Raw genomic sequence first — 17922 nt, forward strand, 5'->3', positions numbered from 1 at the left:
TGTATTTTGTGATTAACACATCAAAGATAAGGACAAAACAGTTTTATTAAAACAAGCTGCGTGTTTGAAAGTTTGGTGCTGATGGGTTAAAATTGTTAACGATATGAAATTTGTTGAAACGACATTTGAAGCATTTTTTCATCAGCCGTGGAGGTTTTGTTTCTGGCTTCGTTTGTTTGTCAGAAGGAAGAAGAAGAACCTGAATCACAGGCCAGTTGCACAAACTATTTTACACTTTCGTTAACACTGTGAGATTGTGCCTTAAGCCTCAGTGGAGGTCTGTGCTCCACGAGTGCCCTTCTAGTTTCTGTTTTTCACCCTCACATTTGACTGTTAAGTGTCAACCCTGCCTGTTAGTTGAGTAAGTTCCCAGAAAGATTAACTGCAGAGATTAAAAGCATCGTCACTGACCTCTTCAGTTCTGATGCTACCTGATTATTCATCCAACACCTATTTCACAATCACAAGAACAGAAACATCCATTTTCATCTGTTTATGCTGGGCTGGGTCTCAGGGGCAGCGGGCTGAGCAAAGCACCCCAGACGTCCCTCTCCTCATCAACACTTTCCAGCTCCTCCTGGAGGACCCCGAGGTGTCCCCAGGCCAGATGAGATATATAATCCCTCCAGTGTGTTCTGGGTCTGCCCCGGGGCCTCCTACCAGTGGGACGTGCCTGGAACACCTCTAACAGGAGGCGCTCAGGAGGATCCTGATCAGATGTTGAACCACCTCAACGTGAAGGAGCAGCGGCTCTACTCCAAGCTCCATCCAGATGTCTGACTCCTCCCCCTATCTCTAAGGCTGAGCCCAGACACCCTACAGAGGAAACTCATTTCCACCGCTTGCATCTGCAACCTCATTCTTTCAGTCACTACCCAGAGCTCATGACCACAGGTGAGGGTTGGGACGGAGATGGACCAGTAAATCCAAAGCCTTGCCTTCAGGCTCAGCTTCCTCTTCGCCACGACGGTCTGGTGCAGCGCCTGCATCGCTGCAGATGTCAGCAGACAAGACCAGTAGTGCGAGAGCTAATCTGTGCGTGGAAACTTGTGCCTACATAAAGAAAAACTTCTGACAGACTTTGCAGCTGTTTAAACTGGGATTCAAGTCATGAATTAAAACACACAGAGAAAACTGGCTTTATGAAAAACACCTTTATTATCTCAGCATCCTTTTTTAACAATTAAATAAATAATTCTACATTATTTCTGTAGTTTCATGAAGGCACCACGGGCATAGTGACTGTAAGGATCTGAGGAAAGAAAACAGGAACAAAGTTTACAGTGTGTGTGTGTGTGTGTGTGTATTGTACTTGTTTACCTGTGTTTCGATGTGATGTGATGTAAATGTATAGTCATTATAGTCACTGTGTGACTCACCTGTTCTGTTTTAGGGCTGCAGCTAACAATTACTTTCATTGTCGACTAATCTGTCGATTATTTCTTCGATTATTTTATTGAAAAATGTGTTAAAATGTTGAAAAATGTCGGTCTGTCTCGCCCAAACCCCAAAATGATGTCATCTAATGTCTTGTTTCGTACTCACGCCAAAGGGTTTGAGTTCACCATCACGGGAGAGTGTGTAAAGCTGCCAATATCTGAACGTAAGAAGCTGCAATAAGAGTATTTAGGTACTTTATAGTACTTTTATATGAGAAATGACTCAAACCGATTAGTCGACTACTAAAATAGTCACCAATTATTTTAATAGCGGATTAGTCGACTAATCTTTGCAGCCCTATTCTGTTTGCAGGTTAAATTGTGTGTGTCATTTAGCTGTGTGTTGTACATACTGTCTGCATGTGTGTTTTCTGTACCTGGGTGCTTCTGTTGTACTGAGCCACACTGTTCTCCTGGTCGACGAGGAAGGGATGGAAGACGTCAAGATGGAAGAGCGAGGGCCGAGCCGTCAGCACCAGTCGGTCCTCTCCAACGTCCAGAACCAGAGAGCGAGACGACGGCTGCACAGGAGACACGTTCATTCAGCTGAGACTCAAACACACTGACTGTCTCTCTGTGTCACTGCTGATATCAGATGTGACGTGAGAACATTTAACATGACAACATCAAATGATTTAGGAGCTCGTCTGCAGGGCTGAGGCCTTTTGGTATGTTGGTTGATGTGCTCTTATCCGAGCAAATTCTCACAGGGGTGATAAAATGACTATATACGATGTTTTTTGTCCACATCACCGAGCCCTTTTTGTCCTATGTGTTTTGGATTTTAGGCCTCTTCTGTTTATATCCTGCCTCACAGTACAGGACAGTCACGTTTACATGGAGCAGAGGAGAGAAAAGGAGAGGCAGGAGAGTGTTAATGTTTGCGTGAATCATGTATCTCACCACTCCAGGTAGCTTTATCTCTGCAATGAGATACTCAGGATCACCAGCAGGGGGCTCCACCAGCAACGTGAACTCTGGTCTGGAGACGGTGAGATTAAAAACAGACAGAGCAGAAATGAGACACAAGGGGCAGATAAAGAGACGACTCGTCTGACAACCTGCTCTTTGCATCAATAAAACATGTGAGGGACAGATAGAGAGGAGGTTTACCTTTGAGCTGTCGCAGGGGAGCTCTCCCTGGAGGAGAAACATGAAGAGTGGGAGATATGAGCAACTGAGACAAATCATAATGTCACTGGGAAACACACTGTGTCTCTATTTCTGTAAGAACTCTGCAACAGGCTGTTTACTGTTAGCAGTCCATCCGGACAGAGAGACAGACTGACAGACAGAGAGACAGACTGACAGACAGAGGGACAGACTGACAGACAGAGGGACGTACTGAGGCTGCAGCTCTTGAATTACCGGTCGGCTCTTCGTTCTGATGTTTTGCTCGCTAACAGAACCCAAGAACTTCCTGTTCTTCAGCACCTTCCAGTCTGCAGAGACACAGAAAACAATTTCATCATCTGCACCCCACACACTCATTTAATCACACACACACACACACACACACACACACACACACACACACACACACACACTGACCTCTGCTCAGCTCCAGATTGTATTTATTCTCCAAACCCTCCAAAGACACCAGAATTACAAACTGCTGGAACAGAGGATCCTTCTGTAAGACACACACATTTCATATTGTTACACACTGTGAGGACAGTTTGTGTTCACTGAGCATTTACACCCAGTGTCCACTTTATTAGGTACACCTTGCTAGTACCTGGTCTTTTTAATTCTTGGTGTCACAGACTCAACAAGGTGCTGGAAACATTCCTCAGAGAGTTTGGTCCATATTGACATGATGACATCACACAGTTGATCCATGATGAGAATCTCCCGTTCCAGCACATCCCAAAGGTGCTCTATTGGACTGAGATCTGGTGACTGTGGAGGCCATTGGAGTACAGTGAACTCATTGTCATGTTTGACATGATGTGAGCTTTGTGACATGGTGCGTTATCCTGCTGGAAGTAGCCATCAGAAGATGGGTACACTGTGGTCATAAAGGGATGGACACGCTCAGCAACAATACTCAGGTAGGCTGTGGTGTTTAAACCATGCTCAGTTGGTACTAAGAAAATCTCCCCCACACCATTACACCACCAGCAGCAGCAGCCTGAAGCGTTGATACAAGGCAGGATGGATCCATGCTTCCATCTGAATGTGGTTTTTCCAATCTTCTATTGTCCAGTTTTGGTGAATTGTAGCCTCAGTTTCCTGTTGTTAGCTGACAGGAGTGGCACCTGGTGTGGTCTTCTGCTGCTGTAGCCCATCTGCTTCAAGGTTGGACAAGGTGTTGTTGCTTCAGAGATGCTCTTCTGCACACCTTGGTTGGAACCAGTGCTTATTTGACTTCCTGTTGCCTTTCTATCATCTTGAACCAGTCTGGCCATTCTCCTCTGACCTCTGGCATCAACAAGGCATTTTGGCTCACTGGATATTTGCTCTTTTTGGGACCATCCTCTGTAAACCCTAGAGATGGTTGTGCTGAAAATCCCGTCTGGCACCAACAACCATGCCACGTTCAAAGTCACTTCAATCACCTTTCTTCATCATTCTGATGCTCCGTTTGAACTTCAGCAGCTCGTCTTCACCATGTCTTCATGACTAAATGTTAATGAGCTGCTGACACCTGATTGGCTGAATAGCTTTTTGTGTTAACGAGCAGTTGAACAGGTGTACCTAATAAAGTGGCCGGTGAGTGTATTCACTGGAGGCAGAACAGGATATAACTGTGGCACTGTGACACCATCTGCTGGTCAGATCAGCGCAGCACAGAAGATTCACAGGAACAAACATGTCATCAATCAATACTTGAGCAGAAAATATAAAATACACACCTGAGTTTATTTTCTAAAATGCTAAAGACATAAACCGTACACTTCCTCTGAATGAAAAGAAATAAATTTACATTTCACATAATTTTCTAAAAACGTGTGGACTCACAACTGACTAACTGAAAGAGGTTTATCAAACAGTCAATTCATCTATGATTGCTATTTGCTTGTGCTCAAGTGGTTTCTCCAGTTTGTCAGGTAATAAATAAATTCTGGCAGATGTGATGAATTTTAAAACTAAATGAACTAACTCTAATTACTAACTAATTATACAGAAATATAAACCTTCCCACATCATCCAGAGCAGGTACAACATCTTCACTATTTTCTCTTCCTTTTAATAATTACAAAAGTAGATATTTGAATGGATGACAAAGCAAGCCCACATATGCACACGCACACGCACACACACACACACACACACGCACGCACACACACACACGCACGCACACACACACACACACACACACCTGGCACTTCTGGAAAAACTCCTGGTTGATGACGACATCATACGCTGTGCAGGCCTGAGAGTCTGAAACACAGAGACAGACACGTGAATTCAATCTGTTCGGACACCATGACGGCAGCTAGATGCGCGTCAGCGCTCCTGGACACGCCGCCCCACCGCACTTTACACAACTGTCCTATTTCCAGCCTCATGCAGGAGGAATTCAACTCCCAGTCACATTATCTGAGTGTATTAGTCCGACTTTCAGATGATTGATGGAACACATTTTATTTGAAATATAACGTATAAGTAACCGTTGCCTTAAATCCACAGGTCTTGATGACGTCATTCTTTACTGAGCCTGCCTGTAAAACGTTTTTACGCTCAGTAAGCATAAATTAGATTTGATGATGATCTCTCTCGTTCATCTGGGACACTGAAATCTTCCAGGACACACAGACCAGCAGAGCAGCGTTGGATTTATGCAAGTGTTGCATAAACAGGGAAAACAATCTGCTGGAGACACAATCTCTGGCACACCACTGTAAGTTTGCTTGGCATGTTCTCTTGGTGTGCAGGGTTGGGGTGCCTCTGGGAACATGACTGCCAAAGCCTGCTGTGAATAAACTGGAATTTCTCCACACAAGACTCTATGACTTACTGCACCAGGAGTTTGGAACCATATTTGAGCCCACAGGCCTCAACAGGGAAGCCACAGGCCTTTAACACGTACTCCAGTGTGACAATGTTTATTTCCTGCCATAAACCACTGTGACAGCTGCAGGTACTGAAAGTGTCATCCCTAACATAACAAAGTGCACCCTGACCTGCTGAACACCTCCATCATTGCTGTTTTTCGTGGTTATAGATCATTACACTTGAACAGTTGTGCACACTGACTCTGTGGAAACATTAAGACAAGGGATCTTATCTGTTCCATCTGTCCTCAGACACACTGTGTTCATGTGAAAGGATCCTTGATTAAGAATGCTGCCTGCATGCACATTTTTATGAGGACAAAAGGTCAGAGTTGCATTGCTTCGGGTTAAAACTGTTGAAAGAGTACAACCCAATCCAACCCAAGAGTTGGCAATTTGATCAACCAACTTTGAAGAAGTTAAGAATTTTGGATCCATGAATTGAACACTTGAGCCACGTGGACTTAATGAAACACAAGAGTTCAGTCCTTTTCTGTGTTATAATCAGTCCCTTCAGGACCTCGCAGCAAAAAAACCTTGAATTTGTGGCCAATTTTGTCAAAACTTGTGATAAAAATTGCAGCATTTCTATGTGATTTTTTGCAGGAAATTGCAGCAAATGACAAAAATTGCGACTAATGACAAAAGGAGAAAAAAAATGTGATTTTGTTAGACTACTACCTCCAAAAAAATAACTCATGTAATAATCATACTGAATATTACAAAATAGCTGCAAACGTTTTTTATAGTTCTCTTCTTTAGTTTTATTTAATTAGTTTCAAAACATGGACTCCAGAAACATTGCAAAACATCCCAAGTGAATATTGTTGCTCTCAAACCAGACAATGTGACTGTAACACAACATGTCAGCTACAATGATGTTCTTTCCGCATTTTGCGGCTGACCGGAAGTCATCGTACATGCAACGTCATTTGAAGCGTCATTTGAAGCGTCATCAAATGCGCTAATGGCATTGCATCTGTCTACATCTATAAGATGACTTCAACGCAACGTCACTCACTGCCTTAACAACGGCCACGCCCCCTTTTGGGTGAAAGTTTTGAACTTGACCCGGGAGAGACACTAGTCGCGACTAGGAGTTCATAATCCCAAAAAGTTGCTGCATTGCTCACTGCACAGCAAACAATTAAAAAAACAAAAAAAACAAAACAGAATTGCGATTTTCTTTGCTCCCGGAGAGAGTGAAGAATGAGGAAAGAAGAAATCTGTGGCTCACAGCCATCAAACGGCAGGGTAAAGACGGAAAGCTGTGAGATCCAGCCAGTCACTATACCTAACGTTACGTCTGTGGCAGGCACTTCATCGCAGGTTAGTTGGCTAACGTTAGCTAGCTAGCTAAAGTCAGTTGATCTAAACAATGACATGAGATATTCAACAGGACATGAATGAATGAATTGACAGGGTCATTCGTCTACACAGAGGGTGGCAGGTGAAAAGGGCACACGCCTTTCATTTTCACTTTCTCGTCGTACCGAAGGACCTCTTAAACTCTCTCCGTAGCATGTAGCCTGACTGGCCATTTCATCCGAAGGGGAAAGACTCAATTGATTTGTTTTTATTACACTTTATGTGTGTGAAGAGCTCTGCCGCCAGTCAAAATCCCATGTTTCTATCGCCTATGACGTCACCGGCGCGTGACCCATGTCATGTATACTACAATGCCATTAGCGCATTTGATGACGCGTCTGATGACGCTTCAAATGACGTTGCATGTGCGATGACTTCCGGTCGGCCGGAAAATGCATTAAGACGTGGAAAAATCATAGACTGTATGGGAAAAATTGTGGGACTTTTGAAAAACTGCAAGCCCCCGCAAATATTTCAGACTTACTATGAATTTGTGTTAATTATTGCGATCGCAAGATGGCGATTTTCTGGAGGGACTGTATGAATGTTAACTTATATCTTCATCGACAGGTAATGTAGATCCACAGTCACATCCCTGTCACCCCCCTGCAGTAGGACCTGCAGTCTAGCTTCCTTTATAAAATCTTCATCTCAGTCATTTACGTAATGGGATGAGGTTAACTCACATATTATTCTTGTGACTCTTGCACTCTTTATGAATCTTGCTTCATTTGTTTTATCTATGTGATTTTGAATAAATTTATTTTGCTTTTTGGAGAATTTGAAAATTATCTTTTCAAAAATGTTTCTGAAGAATGTGAAAGAAAAAATGTTTAAAAAGAAAAGTGACATAACTGTGATGATAAGTCATGTGACCCGTGTATATTTGGCACACCTGTGAGTGCTCGCGTGATTCTGTTGAGCGAAGCTGAAGAAGCCACGGGCGAAATGTGTTGTTCTCTCTTAATAAAATCACAGTAATTCAGTTCAGTGTGTGGTGGTTTATGTTTATGATTTTATCAGGTATAGGAATGTTAGTTGATTTGATTTGTCCGTCTGTGGTACGTTCAGCTACCAAAAACACATTTTCAGAGATATGTGCAATCAGCAGACGTGTTGAATCTGTAAAGTTTAAAGACATATAGTTAAACACAATGGTCCGACATATCTAACATTTCCTCTGTGCTTACTTCATGTTCTGTGTGGCTTTGCCGGTGTCTTTGATAAACCAAATCTGCCGGCACAGAAGCTTCACAATGTGCTGCTGTGGACGAGACCGCGGTGAAATGTATTTTAGCCACTAAAACATATCTACTAAAAAAAATAAAATAAACCCAAATATCACTTTTAACTAAGGCTGTCATAATAACATGTTAATTTTGACTAATTAATCACAGAAAAATACAACACAGTAGCTTTGTGACATGACGGAGGAATTTAAAAGTGGTTATTTTTTAAGTGTCTGAAGCGTCTCTTTAACTTTCACTTGATCCGCTCTGTTTGTTACTGCCTCATTAAGCTGAAGTCTCCTCCTGAGATATCACAAGATGTCACTTGTTGCAGGAAAACAACAGTGGAAACATGAGTGAGATTTGTACAGAGCACAACAACCGGAGGAGTTTATAGAAAATGTGTTTTAGTGTTATCAAACAGATTTTCAATACCATGGATGATTACTGACGTGACTTCAACAACGTGGCTCAGGCCTTTGAATTCTATCATCGCCTGTATTTATTTGTGACGGAGTATACGCATGAAGAGAGGACGAGGAGAGAGAAGAAAAAGGCAGTGAAGGTTTTCATCCTACTGTTTCCATATTCATTACAATAACACTTTTAATGGACACACAGTGACACTCAATAGTTGCCCCGTGTGCTGCCAGCCGCTGCCCGCTTGCTCACTACTGGAACAATTTCAGAAAGTGTTGTTCACATCTCTCTGTCCAATTTAAACAGGGAAATAAGGTCCAGGTTGAATCAACCATCACCTCCTTACCCTAACCTTTCTGTGTAAACAATCTACCTTTTATTTATTGTGTGTATCCTGCAGTAATCAGTGTGTAGCTGCTGCCATGTTGAGGCAGAGGGTACTGTGTGTAGCTCTGGTTGAGGGTGAGAGGCTGTCAGCAGATAAACAGAGATCTGTGTGGGTACATGAGACCCTAAAAAAGAGGCTGGATCATGGGGAGTACCACCAGTTGGTCCAGGAGCTTCTCCTCCATCATGGACGTTTACAGGCAGATTTTAGGATGACTCAGGGGCAGTTTGACAACCTATAGCTCTGGGTATCCAGCAACCACTACCACCAGTTTCTCCTCCATTGTTTACCAACCGTGAACTTGTTGTCGTGACCACCACAGAAGCCCCGCCTCTCAAATCATACCATTGGACAATCAGGGAAAAAGCTGAAATGCCATGGGGTGTTTTTCCGCTCTGAGTTGAAGTTTTATCAATTTGAGGAGTTCAGAGCGCTCCGGCAAAAACGCCAGGTGCTTAGAGCGCAGAAACATGAAACATGTAGCAACGCAACAACGAGCGAGCAAGAATCTTCATTCTCATTAAAAACAATTACAAAAAGCTGCTTCAGCTGCTAAAACACTTCCTGTGCGATCAGGGCCTAAATCTGCACACACTGTGATGCTAAGCTTTCTTCTGTTCTTATTTAACTGTTGCTCAGAGGGATCTTTATTTCTTTCAGATGTCAGTGTCGTTGAATCACTGCACAGCGTTTTGTTCTCCATCCATTTGGACTCTTTACAACCTAAAACCATCAAAGACTGGACAGATATATAAAAGAGTCCTCACACACATCTGACTGGACCCAGTCACAGTTTGTGGCAGCAGATTAAAGTTAAGTTAAAGTTAAAGTTCCACTGATTGTCACACACCTGAGTGAAATTTGTTCTCCGCATTTGACCCATCCCTGAGGGAGCGGTGAGCAGCAGCAGTGCCACGCTTGGGAATCATGTGGTGATCTAACCCCCCAATTCCAACCCCTGATGCTGAGTGCCAAGCAGGGAGGCAATGGGTCCCATTTTTATAGTTTTTGGTATGCCCCGGCCGGGGATTGAACCCATGACCTCCCAGTCTCAGGGCAGACACTCTACCACTAGGGTAGAAATTACAGACTTTAAACAGCAGTGTACATACTTATACCCGGCTTTAGTCACATACTGTTGTCTACTTCTGTGTGTGGCTCGCCGAGGCTCATGGGAACTCTGTAGCCGCTGGGATCTTCTGATTGGAGCAGCTCCACAAGCTCGTCTCTGGAGAGGTCTGGTGGCAGCGGGACAGAGTTGGACTGGCAGATGTTGACGAAAACTTTCTGCTTGTCTGGCTCTGAGAGCGTCTTCACACACATGCCTGAGACGGAGGGAAAGAGACAGGATGTGACGGGACAGAAAGACAAAAATATGCAATAAATCAAATCCATGAACAAGCTGTGACACTGTGAGGATTTAATATGACTTGTATCATGGAGCTACTCACCAGGTTGTGGCCGTATAACTTTGGAGTCTGGATTTTCAGCCTGCATCTGTCCCATTGTCTAAACAGATGACCAGCAGTCTCTTTAAGTTCACAGAGGTTTGCAGCCCAAACAGGAAGTTTTATACATATTAAACTACATCAGAAGAAACATGCGTGAGTGTCACACTGTTTATATAAAGCAGGAAGCATTTATGAAGTGGAAAAGGAAAGACAAAGTGACACACACAAAAAGGAATAAACATTAATGTGCTGAGGATGTGGCCGGTTGAGCCACAGTAAGGTCATCTATGTGGAGGAGGGTTTTACTACGTGGAGCTGATTGCAAGGTGTCACCTTCTTTTTTCTCTTCTCTTCCTGTAAAGTGTGTCTTCACTGGATCCACAAAAACAAGATGCACAAGGTTCCCTGAATTTAAAACTGACTTAAACAAAAAATGCATTCATGTCTTAAAAAGTCAATAAATGGCTAATGAAGTACAAAGGGCTTCTTTGTACTTGAACTTTACATGTGAAAAAAACACAGTGGCTGTTGTTGTAACACATCACAGTCCCTCCTTGTTTACATGAGGGATGGTCAGGAATTCTGCACACAGTCCATTGGCAGGCCAAATGGACTCTGGAGAGCCACAAAGCAGGCGTTCCTGCTCAGCATGTAGATCATCCATCCAGCGCTAAAAGATAAATCTGTAACAGAACGCCCCAAAGAGGGTTTTCATCTTGTGCACCATCACAAATAAAACAAACCTGCTGTGTTTAACGTTTTGGGGTTGATTACATGTTCATTCATTTCTTGTTCGATTAAAAGACTGAAACGAATGAACATAAGGCAAATAAATGTATTTCCCTACATCAGGGTTCCCACACATTCACTTGACTAAGAAATTTAATTGGACTGCTGTCCTTGTCCCAGTGTACAAGCACGGGAGGGGAATCCATTTACTGACTGAAGTATGTCCATGATGCAGGTGCTGTGCCAGACTGTCGTGGTGAACAGGGAGCTGAGCCTGAGGGCGAAGCTTTCAATTTACTGGTACATCTACGTCGCAACCCTCATCTGTGGTCATGAGCTCTGGGTAGTGACCAAAAGAATGAGATCATGGATACAAGCAGCCAAAACAAGTTTTATTGTGTATGTTGTTATTCAGGTTAAAGTGTGAAGAAGCAGCGGGTCTGTGGGGCAGCTGAGTGAAGTGGAGCCTGAGGAGGAAGCACCGGTTTCACTACAGGCAGATGCACTCGCTACAGGGGTCAGAACATAAAACCTGAACAGCCAATCAGAGTGATCTCTCTCACCGACAAGCTCCGCCGCCGATTCAACATGCTCAATCGGCCGAAAAGCCGCAGACGCCGAAGTGCCGACGTTGCGGGACACACCGCAAAAACTAGGCTGACAGACGCTCACCGACGGCATGACTTTGGTCGACGGTCGACCGTTGGCTTGGTGTGTCAGGGCCTTAAAGCAAAAACTACAGTCTCACTTTAAAGGTCAGGCGTGTTGGATTTATTGGCATCTAACAGTCAGGTTACAGATTCCAACCAACTGAAACTTCTCCCATGCGTGAAGCTCACAGATGAACTACGGTGGCTGAGACAAAAACTCTGTAAGGCCAGTGTTTGATTTGTCCATTCTGGGCTACTGTAGAACAACATGGCAGACTCTGGGGAGGAGGACCTCCTCCATATGTGGATATGAACATCTCATGCAGTTCAGTTGATTATAAATTAATGAAGCAACAGAGCAACATTACCTGTAACAGCAGCTGTTGGTACAGCTCCTCCTGCTGCTGTAACTCCAGCTCTGAGTTAAGAAGTGAGGAGTCTGTCGTCATGGCTACAAAAAATAAAAAAAGGCAATGAATCCAACTTTAAAATACAAAATTTGCCAACTGATGACAATGAATGAAATAACTCCCTGTAATGTAAAAAGGTAGAAACACAACATCCTTATAGAACAATATGAAACATAAACAAACTGAGGAACAAAAACAGAATAGATATTTGATGTAAACTGATTTATTAATTTCTTGTCAAAGAAATGTAAAATCTTTTGTATGGAACAGCCTTTATTTTTGCACACATTGTTATTTGTACTGGGCTTGCAGCGGTGTACCGGTTTTAGGTGTACCGTAATATACAATTTGGCAGTTAACATACCCTGTAATTTCATTTAGTTTAATATACTTAATTAATCCCAGAGGGGAAACTCAATTTTTTTACACGTGCTTATTTAGGATTTTGAAAAAATAAAACTAGACGGAGAATCTAACCTTCATTTTAGATGTTTTCAAAAGGCAGATTTAAAAAAAGTTTTCAAGAGGGGTTGCAGCAGTCAATCTCAACTTTATTTTACTTGTCATCAAGTTCCAATTACAGTTTCCTGCCTTTATGGGTCATTTGACTTGCAAAGAGAAACACACAGGGTTGGAGAGGTGCTAACCATTGACGAAAATATGCAAATTTGAAAAAAGATGTCAGGCGCACACTCCAAGACTCGATGCAAAAATGTTTTCTTTTATTCAAGTACCAACGTTTCAACTAGACCGTCTTCATCAGGGTACCTGCTTGTGCGCAAACCAGTGAAAGCACTTGAACACACATGAAGGCGGTGCCCATGTTTCACGGTCTTGCGCAAGCACGCACACGTGAGCGCGGTGCACAGAGAGGCAGTCAGAGCTACAGGCTACAATGAGGCTAAAAACAGAGTTCAAATGAGGTTTTTCCAAACAACTTTTTATGTCGGGGCTTCAGGACACTTGGATCACTACGGACGAGCAGTATGGAGATATTTTGTGGTTTCAATTATGTGTTTTTGGACGTTTGAATCTGGGGCGCCGTCAGCCTCCATTAGGTGGAGTTGTGTTGCTACCTCCTCTCCCCTTGGATCTCTGCAAGTGTTGTGAGGACTCTAAAACTTCACCTGAGCCTCCCTCGGCATATGGGTGAGTAGATGATGGCTGAATTTTCATTTTTGGGTGCACTATCCCTTTAACATCCTGTGAAATGTTTTTAAAGTTTAGGCCTGTATCTTCAAAAATGATCATAAAAACTTTAGAAATAACAGTTTCATTTAGTTCACAGAAATAAATGACATATCTGTATTTAAAGTTTTCTTACACCCCTTAAAATCAAGGAGGTCAACCCACGCTGGGGGTCGGGACCCTCAGGTTGGGACCCAGCGGACCAGGTGTCTACAGGTATCAGTCACTTAAATCTAATGCACTAATGCTTTTTGATATTTTTCTAACCATATTTCAGACTGATTTTCTTGACAAATCACCTTTTTCTCATTAAAGCACTGCAGGTCAGTATAAAGGTGAGTCGTGCATACGGTCCCACACAGAGGTGAGCTTTGTGTAAGAATATGGTGACTAGGGGGAGGTTAGGTTCATCTACATTTCTGCCAACAGGTGAGTGCAGTGTAAAGTAAAAAAGACAGTGTTAGGTTCAGCGGGAGGTTTAAAGATTTGTGACATTAGAAACTTTCACACAGATGAATCTGACTCATTCTGACAAAAGACATGAAAAGATGAATAAATGAAATTCAATAAAAGGTTTGTGGCTATTGAGATCTCACAAATTCAAATTCAAGACAAGAAGTTTAAGACATTTTGAGACATTTTAAGAAGCTGAAGACACCCTGGGTTAAAGTTAGGACTCAGAAAACTGAGCATTAATCTGACAGTAAACATGATGTTAACTAATATCACTTTATTCTTCCAGACAGGGCACTCTGTTTAAATTATAAGGTCAGTTTTAATCATTTAAGGATCACAGGAGTTTCTCTTAAAAACGCACGCGCGAAAATACGTACAGTACGTACCTTTATAAAGTTACAATATACCAACATAAACAGACACCTGTGGGGAGATGTTAGCCTCAGCAAGCTAACTAGCTTCTCCGTATCTGGATAACGCTAACAGGGTCTTTTCTATCAAAGCTCACCGATGGCAACAAATCACGTTAACGTTAGCTGTTAGCTAACGTTACCGGTTACCGTTTGGTGGAGGCTGTTGTCTTGGTAACATGTCTCGTGAGGTGTTTGTCCGTGCTTTGGCGTCCAGAGACGTTAGCTTAGCTTTAGCTTAGCAGCGCAAACTAGCAGCCTGACGTCGCTCTTTGTTTTAAATGTTGGATCATTTAACTCTCTGCTGTGTTCACAGTGTGGTCAGTGTGTCCCTTATCATGTACTCACACGCAAATAAAATCATGTTTACCTTTTTCTCCGGTGCTGCCGAGTTGTGATGTGAGCTTCCGCGCCGGTATTCAACGCAGCTACATCACTTCCGATACGGAACCTTCAGAATAAAAGCACTATCCATTAGTTTTTACAAAAGAAGAGCCCTCATTTTCTTCTATCATATTTTTATGGCAGACCAGGCGCGTTTGGTGCATTCTGCTCTGTTTACACTAGTCATCACATCTTATTTATACTTCTGGATTTATCCTGGCTTCATATGAGCAGGGGAAATATCAGCTTGTCGCTAGGCTAATTTATACAATGTAAAATGCCATAGGCTTGTGCTAAAAACATTAGCATGTTTGTGTAGTATAAAACAGTTGTTTTGTCAGTGGAGCCGAACTTTGTACCGTTACCTTTGTTAAATGTTGCTGTTGTCCTTGGCTTTATATGAGTAGAGGAAAAGTCTGCTAGCTGCTAGGCTAATTTATACAATGTAAAATGCCATAGGCTTGTGCTAATAACGTTAGCATGTTGTATTTGTGGGGAAAATGTGTCCAGATAAAGACAAGTGTTTGTCTGTGAATGTTGCGAGTTATAGTGAAGCTGATTTGTGTACTTGTGTTTGCAGTTGTCGCTATTAAGTCATGTTTAATGTGTGTTTACTGTGTGTTTTGAATCAGCTAAACTTTACAGCACAACATCCGTCGCCTACAAGTGTTGTGGAGGTGTAACTGCAGAGTGACAAAGACACACCACCGCACAAGCACAAAGTATTAGTTGGCTCCTGCTGGCCTAAATCCCGGGATATAGGCCTGCTGTGTGAAGAAAACTAATTTTCCTGGTAATTTGTGTTTTCTTGTAGGTCTCCCCTTAACAGAGTCCTTGGGGAGTATGTCTTTACTCCACAGCTGAGCCACTACGTCAAACAAGATCTTCCTTTCTTCTGTGTACAGCTGGCTCCAGAGCATCACATGTTGCACGGTCTCCGTCACTCCACACTCCAGACATTTCCCATCCTGGAGTTTCCCTACCAATAGCAGCTCACTCCCCAATCCACAGTGCTCCGGTGTTGATCTAGTCAGCTTGATTTCATCTTCTCTTTGTTTACTTTGGCAACACTGTGACTGTCACCCCTTGGATTCCCCCTCAAACTAAATTACCACACTCACTCCCACCAGCAGAAATCATGACATCATCTGTACTTTTCCACTTTAGACTGTAAGAGCCTTCAGCTGGGTCCTTCTTTAACTGATAGTGAGTGAAAGCAGGGCATCTTGGTCGGGGGACTGAATAACGGGGGGTTCAAATGGGAGGTCCTTAAAGCCTGGAATGAACAGTGTACTTTTGTTTGCATTTTTTACGTGCCCAGCCGTTGTGGCCTGAAAAAAGGCGCTCGGGAATGCATGCGTTAGAGAACGCCTGATTTGCGCCTACATTGTAAACAATGAATTTGAGGGTGCAAAAAACACAGCGTGTGTGTGCCCCCCTAAATTGGTATTAGATAGATAGATAGATAGATAGATAGATAGATGTACATTGTGCTTTAGTTGGTGCCGTCAGCGTCAGACCGTGGCACAAGCAGTATAGGTGAATGCTAAGTGTGCTGTCATCCACAGGGGGCGCCACAAATGAGAGAAGGAAAACATTTTGATCTTTTGCTATTTTCTACTAATAATGTTACTACAGTTATTTTGAAATATGACATAAGGCCACAACAACATAACTATGGAGCAAAGCCTACTAAATAATAAAGGGGCCCCTCCCTTCTCAGCTCGTTACACTCTACCTGCTCTCCAGGGGAGATGGGTGGAGTTATGTGCATCACGTGAACCCTGAAACACGCTGTATCGTTATCAATATCATGTCAAAACGACTCAACTACCACGACACTAGTGAGAGGAGTGGATGTGGAGAGAAAGAAGATGAAACCAGCAGGAGGAGAGTTCTTTAAGTTAGCTGTTAGCAGTTAGCAGCTAGTTATCGTTACCTCAAAGCAGCCAGTGGGTGCAGCCAGCAGCTAACAGAGGTTGCATTGATTTATACAGTGAAGCGTTCAAGCTTTATTCAGTAAAAATGAGTACTGGGCGAAGTTAAAGGGATAGTGCACCCAAAAATGAAAATTCAGCCATTATCTACTCACCCATATGCCGAGGGAGGCTCAGGTGAAGTTTTAGAGTCCTCACATCACTTGCAGAGATCCAAGGGGAGAGGAGGTAGCAACACCGGCATTCACGTGTGCGCGCTTGCTCGAGACCGTGTTCAGGTGTCTTCACGTGCTTTCGCTGGTCTAATTCTGTCGCTACCTCAAACATCACCCCAAACAATGTGCAATGTGTGGCAAAATACAGCTCTTGTGTCCGCCCCTGTCTTTTTGATTTTCAGGCAGAACGCATTCCTCAGCGATAAGGCTCTATTGTGAGCCTGACAAACATCCTCTGGATTTTTAATCAATCACCCCTGCAGCTCTTTGACTCTCTGAGTTACATCTTGGCAACATGTGTGTCTTTGTATCTGACTACAGAGGATGTTATTTTTCATCATCAACTCTATGAATGCAATGTTGAATTCTGACCTATGGTTTTCTAAGAGGTGGAAGTTCAGTCTTTAATATTCAGATCCAGAATACTGATGGGATTGTGCTCATGTTGCAGACTCAGTTTTATAACAGGCCTGCTTGTTTTATTAGATCTTAGCGCCACATTTGACAATTGACCATCAAATTTACAGAGACTGGAACATTTAATTGGCCTAAAAGGTTCTGCACTAAGCTGGTTTAAATCTTATTTTGTCCAATCAATTTCAGTTGGTTCACATTCATGATGAATCATCCTTACGTATTAAAGTTTGTTTTGGAGTTCCACAAGGTTCTGTACTCAGACCAATTCTATTTACTCTATATATGCTTCCCTTGGGTAACATCATTAGAAATCACTCAGTAATTTCCCTTCTTATGTGGATGATACGCAGTTTTATTTATCAATGAAGCCGAAAGAAACAGATCAATTAACTTAACCTCAAAAATTCCTTAAAGACATAAAAACCTGGATGAGCATCTTCATCTTCTAACCGCTTCATCCTCTTGAGGGTCGCCGGAGGGCTGGAGCCTATCCCAGCTGACATTGGGCGAGAGGCGGGGTACACCCTGGACAGGTCGCCAGACTATCGCAGGGCTGACACATAGAGACAGACAACCATTCACACCTACAGACAATTTAGAGTTATCAATTAACCTAGTCCCCAATCTGCATGTCTTTGGACTGTGGGAGGAAGTGCCCGGAGAGAACCCACGCTGACACGGGGAGAACATGCAAACTCCACACAGAAGGACTCCCACGCCCAGGATCGAACCTGCATCCCTCTTGCTGTGAGGCGACAGTGCTAACCACCACACCACCGTGCCTCCCATAGCTCCAATTTCCTGATGTTAAATTCAGACAAAACTGGAGT

General features: G+C 43.0%; 1 protein-coding gene across 1 annotated transcript; it reads right to left on the reverse strand.

The window, feature by feature from the left end:
- Nucleotides 1-1139: 1139 nt before the first annotated feature.
- Nucleotides 1140-14591, reverse strand: pih1d1 (PIH1 domain containing 1). The gene is made up of 11 exons (XM_033643970.2): nucleotides 14510-14591; nucleotides 12044-12126; nucleotides 10297-10354; nucleotides 9982-10170; nucleotides 4765-4826; nucleotides 2991-3072; nucleotides 2785-2881; nucleotides 2553-2579; nucleotides 2343-2421; nucleotides 1817-1960; nucleotides 1140-1252 (listed from the first exon to the last, which is right to left on the reverse strand). The coding sequence occupies exons 2-11, from the start codon at nucleotides 12122-12124 to the stop codon at nucleotides 1217-1219; spliced, it is 855 nt and encodes a 284-aa protein (XP_033499861.1). The 5' UTR covers nucleotides 12125-12126; nucleotides 14510-14591; the 3' UTR covers nucleotides 1140-1216.
- Between the last annotated feature and the right edge of the window lie 3331 nt (nucleotides 14592-17922).

The sequence above is a fragment of the Epinephelus lanceolatus genome, chromosome 18 (genome assembly GCF_041903045.1).
Source record: "Epinephelus lanceolatus isolate andai-2023 chromosome 18, ASM4190304v1, whole genome shotgun sequence".
Classification (NCBI taxonomy): Eukaryota; Metazoa; Chordata; class Actinopteri; order Perciformes; family Serranidae; genus Epinephelus; species Epinephelus lanceolatus.

What these genes read in the sequence shown, in the direction of transcription:
- pih1d1 (XM_033643970.2), bottom strand. Translation starts at nt 12,124, where the DNA reads ATGACGACAGACTCCTCACTTCTTAACTCAGAGCTGGAGTTACAGCAG. An exon ending in ATTCAAGAGCTGCAGCCTCA is followed by an intron (nt 2,580 to 2,784) that starts GTACGTCCCTCT and finishes TTTCTCCTCCAG; the next exon opens with GGAGAGCTCCCCTGCGACAG. An exon ending in AGTACAACAGAAGCACCCAG is followed by an intron (nt 1,253 to 1,816) that starts GTACAGAAAACA and finishes TTCTTTCCTCAG; the next exon opens with ATCCTTACAGTCACTATGCC.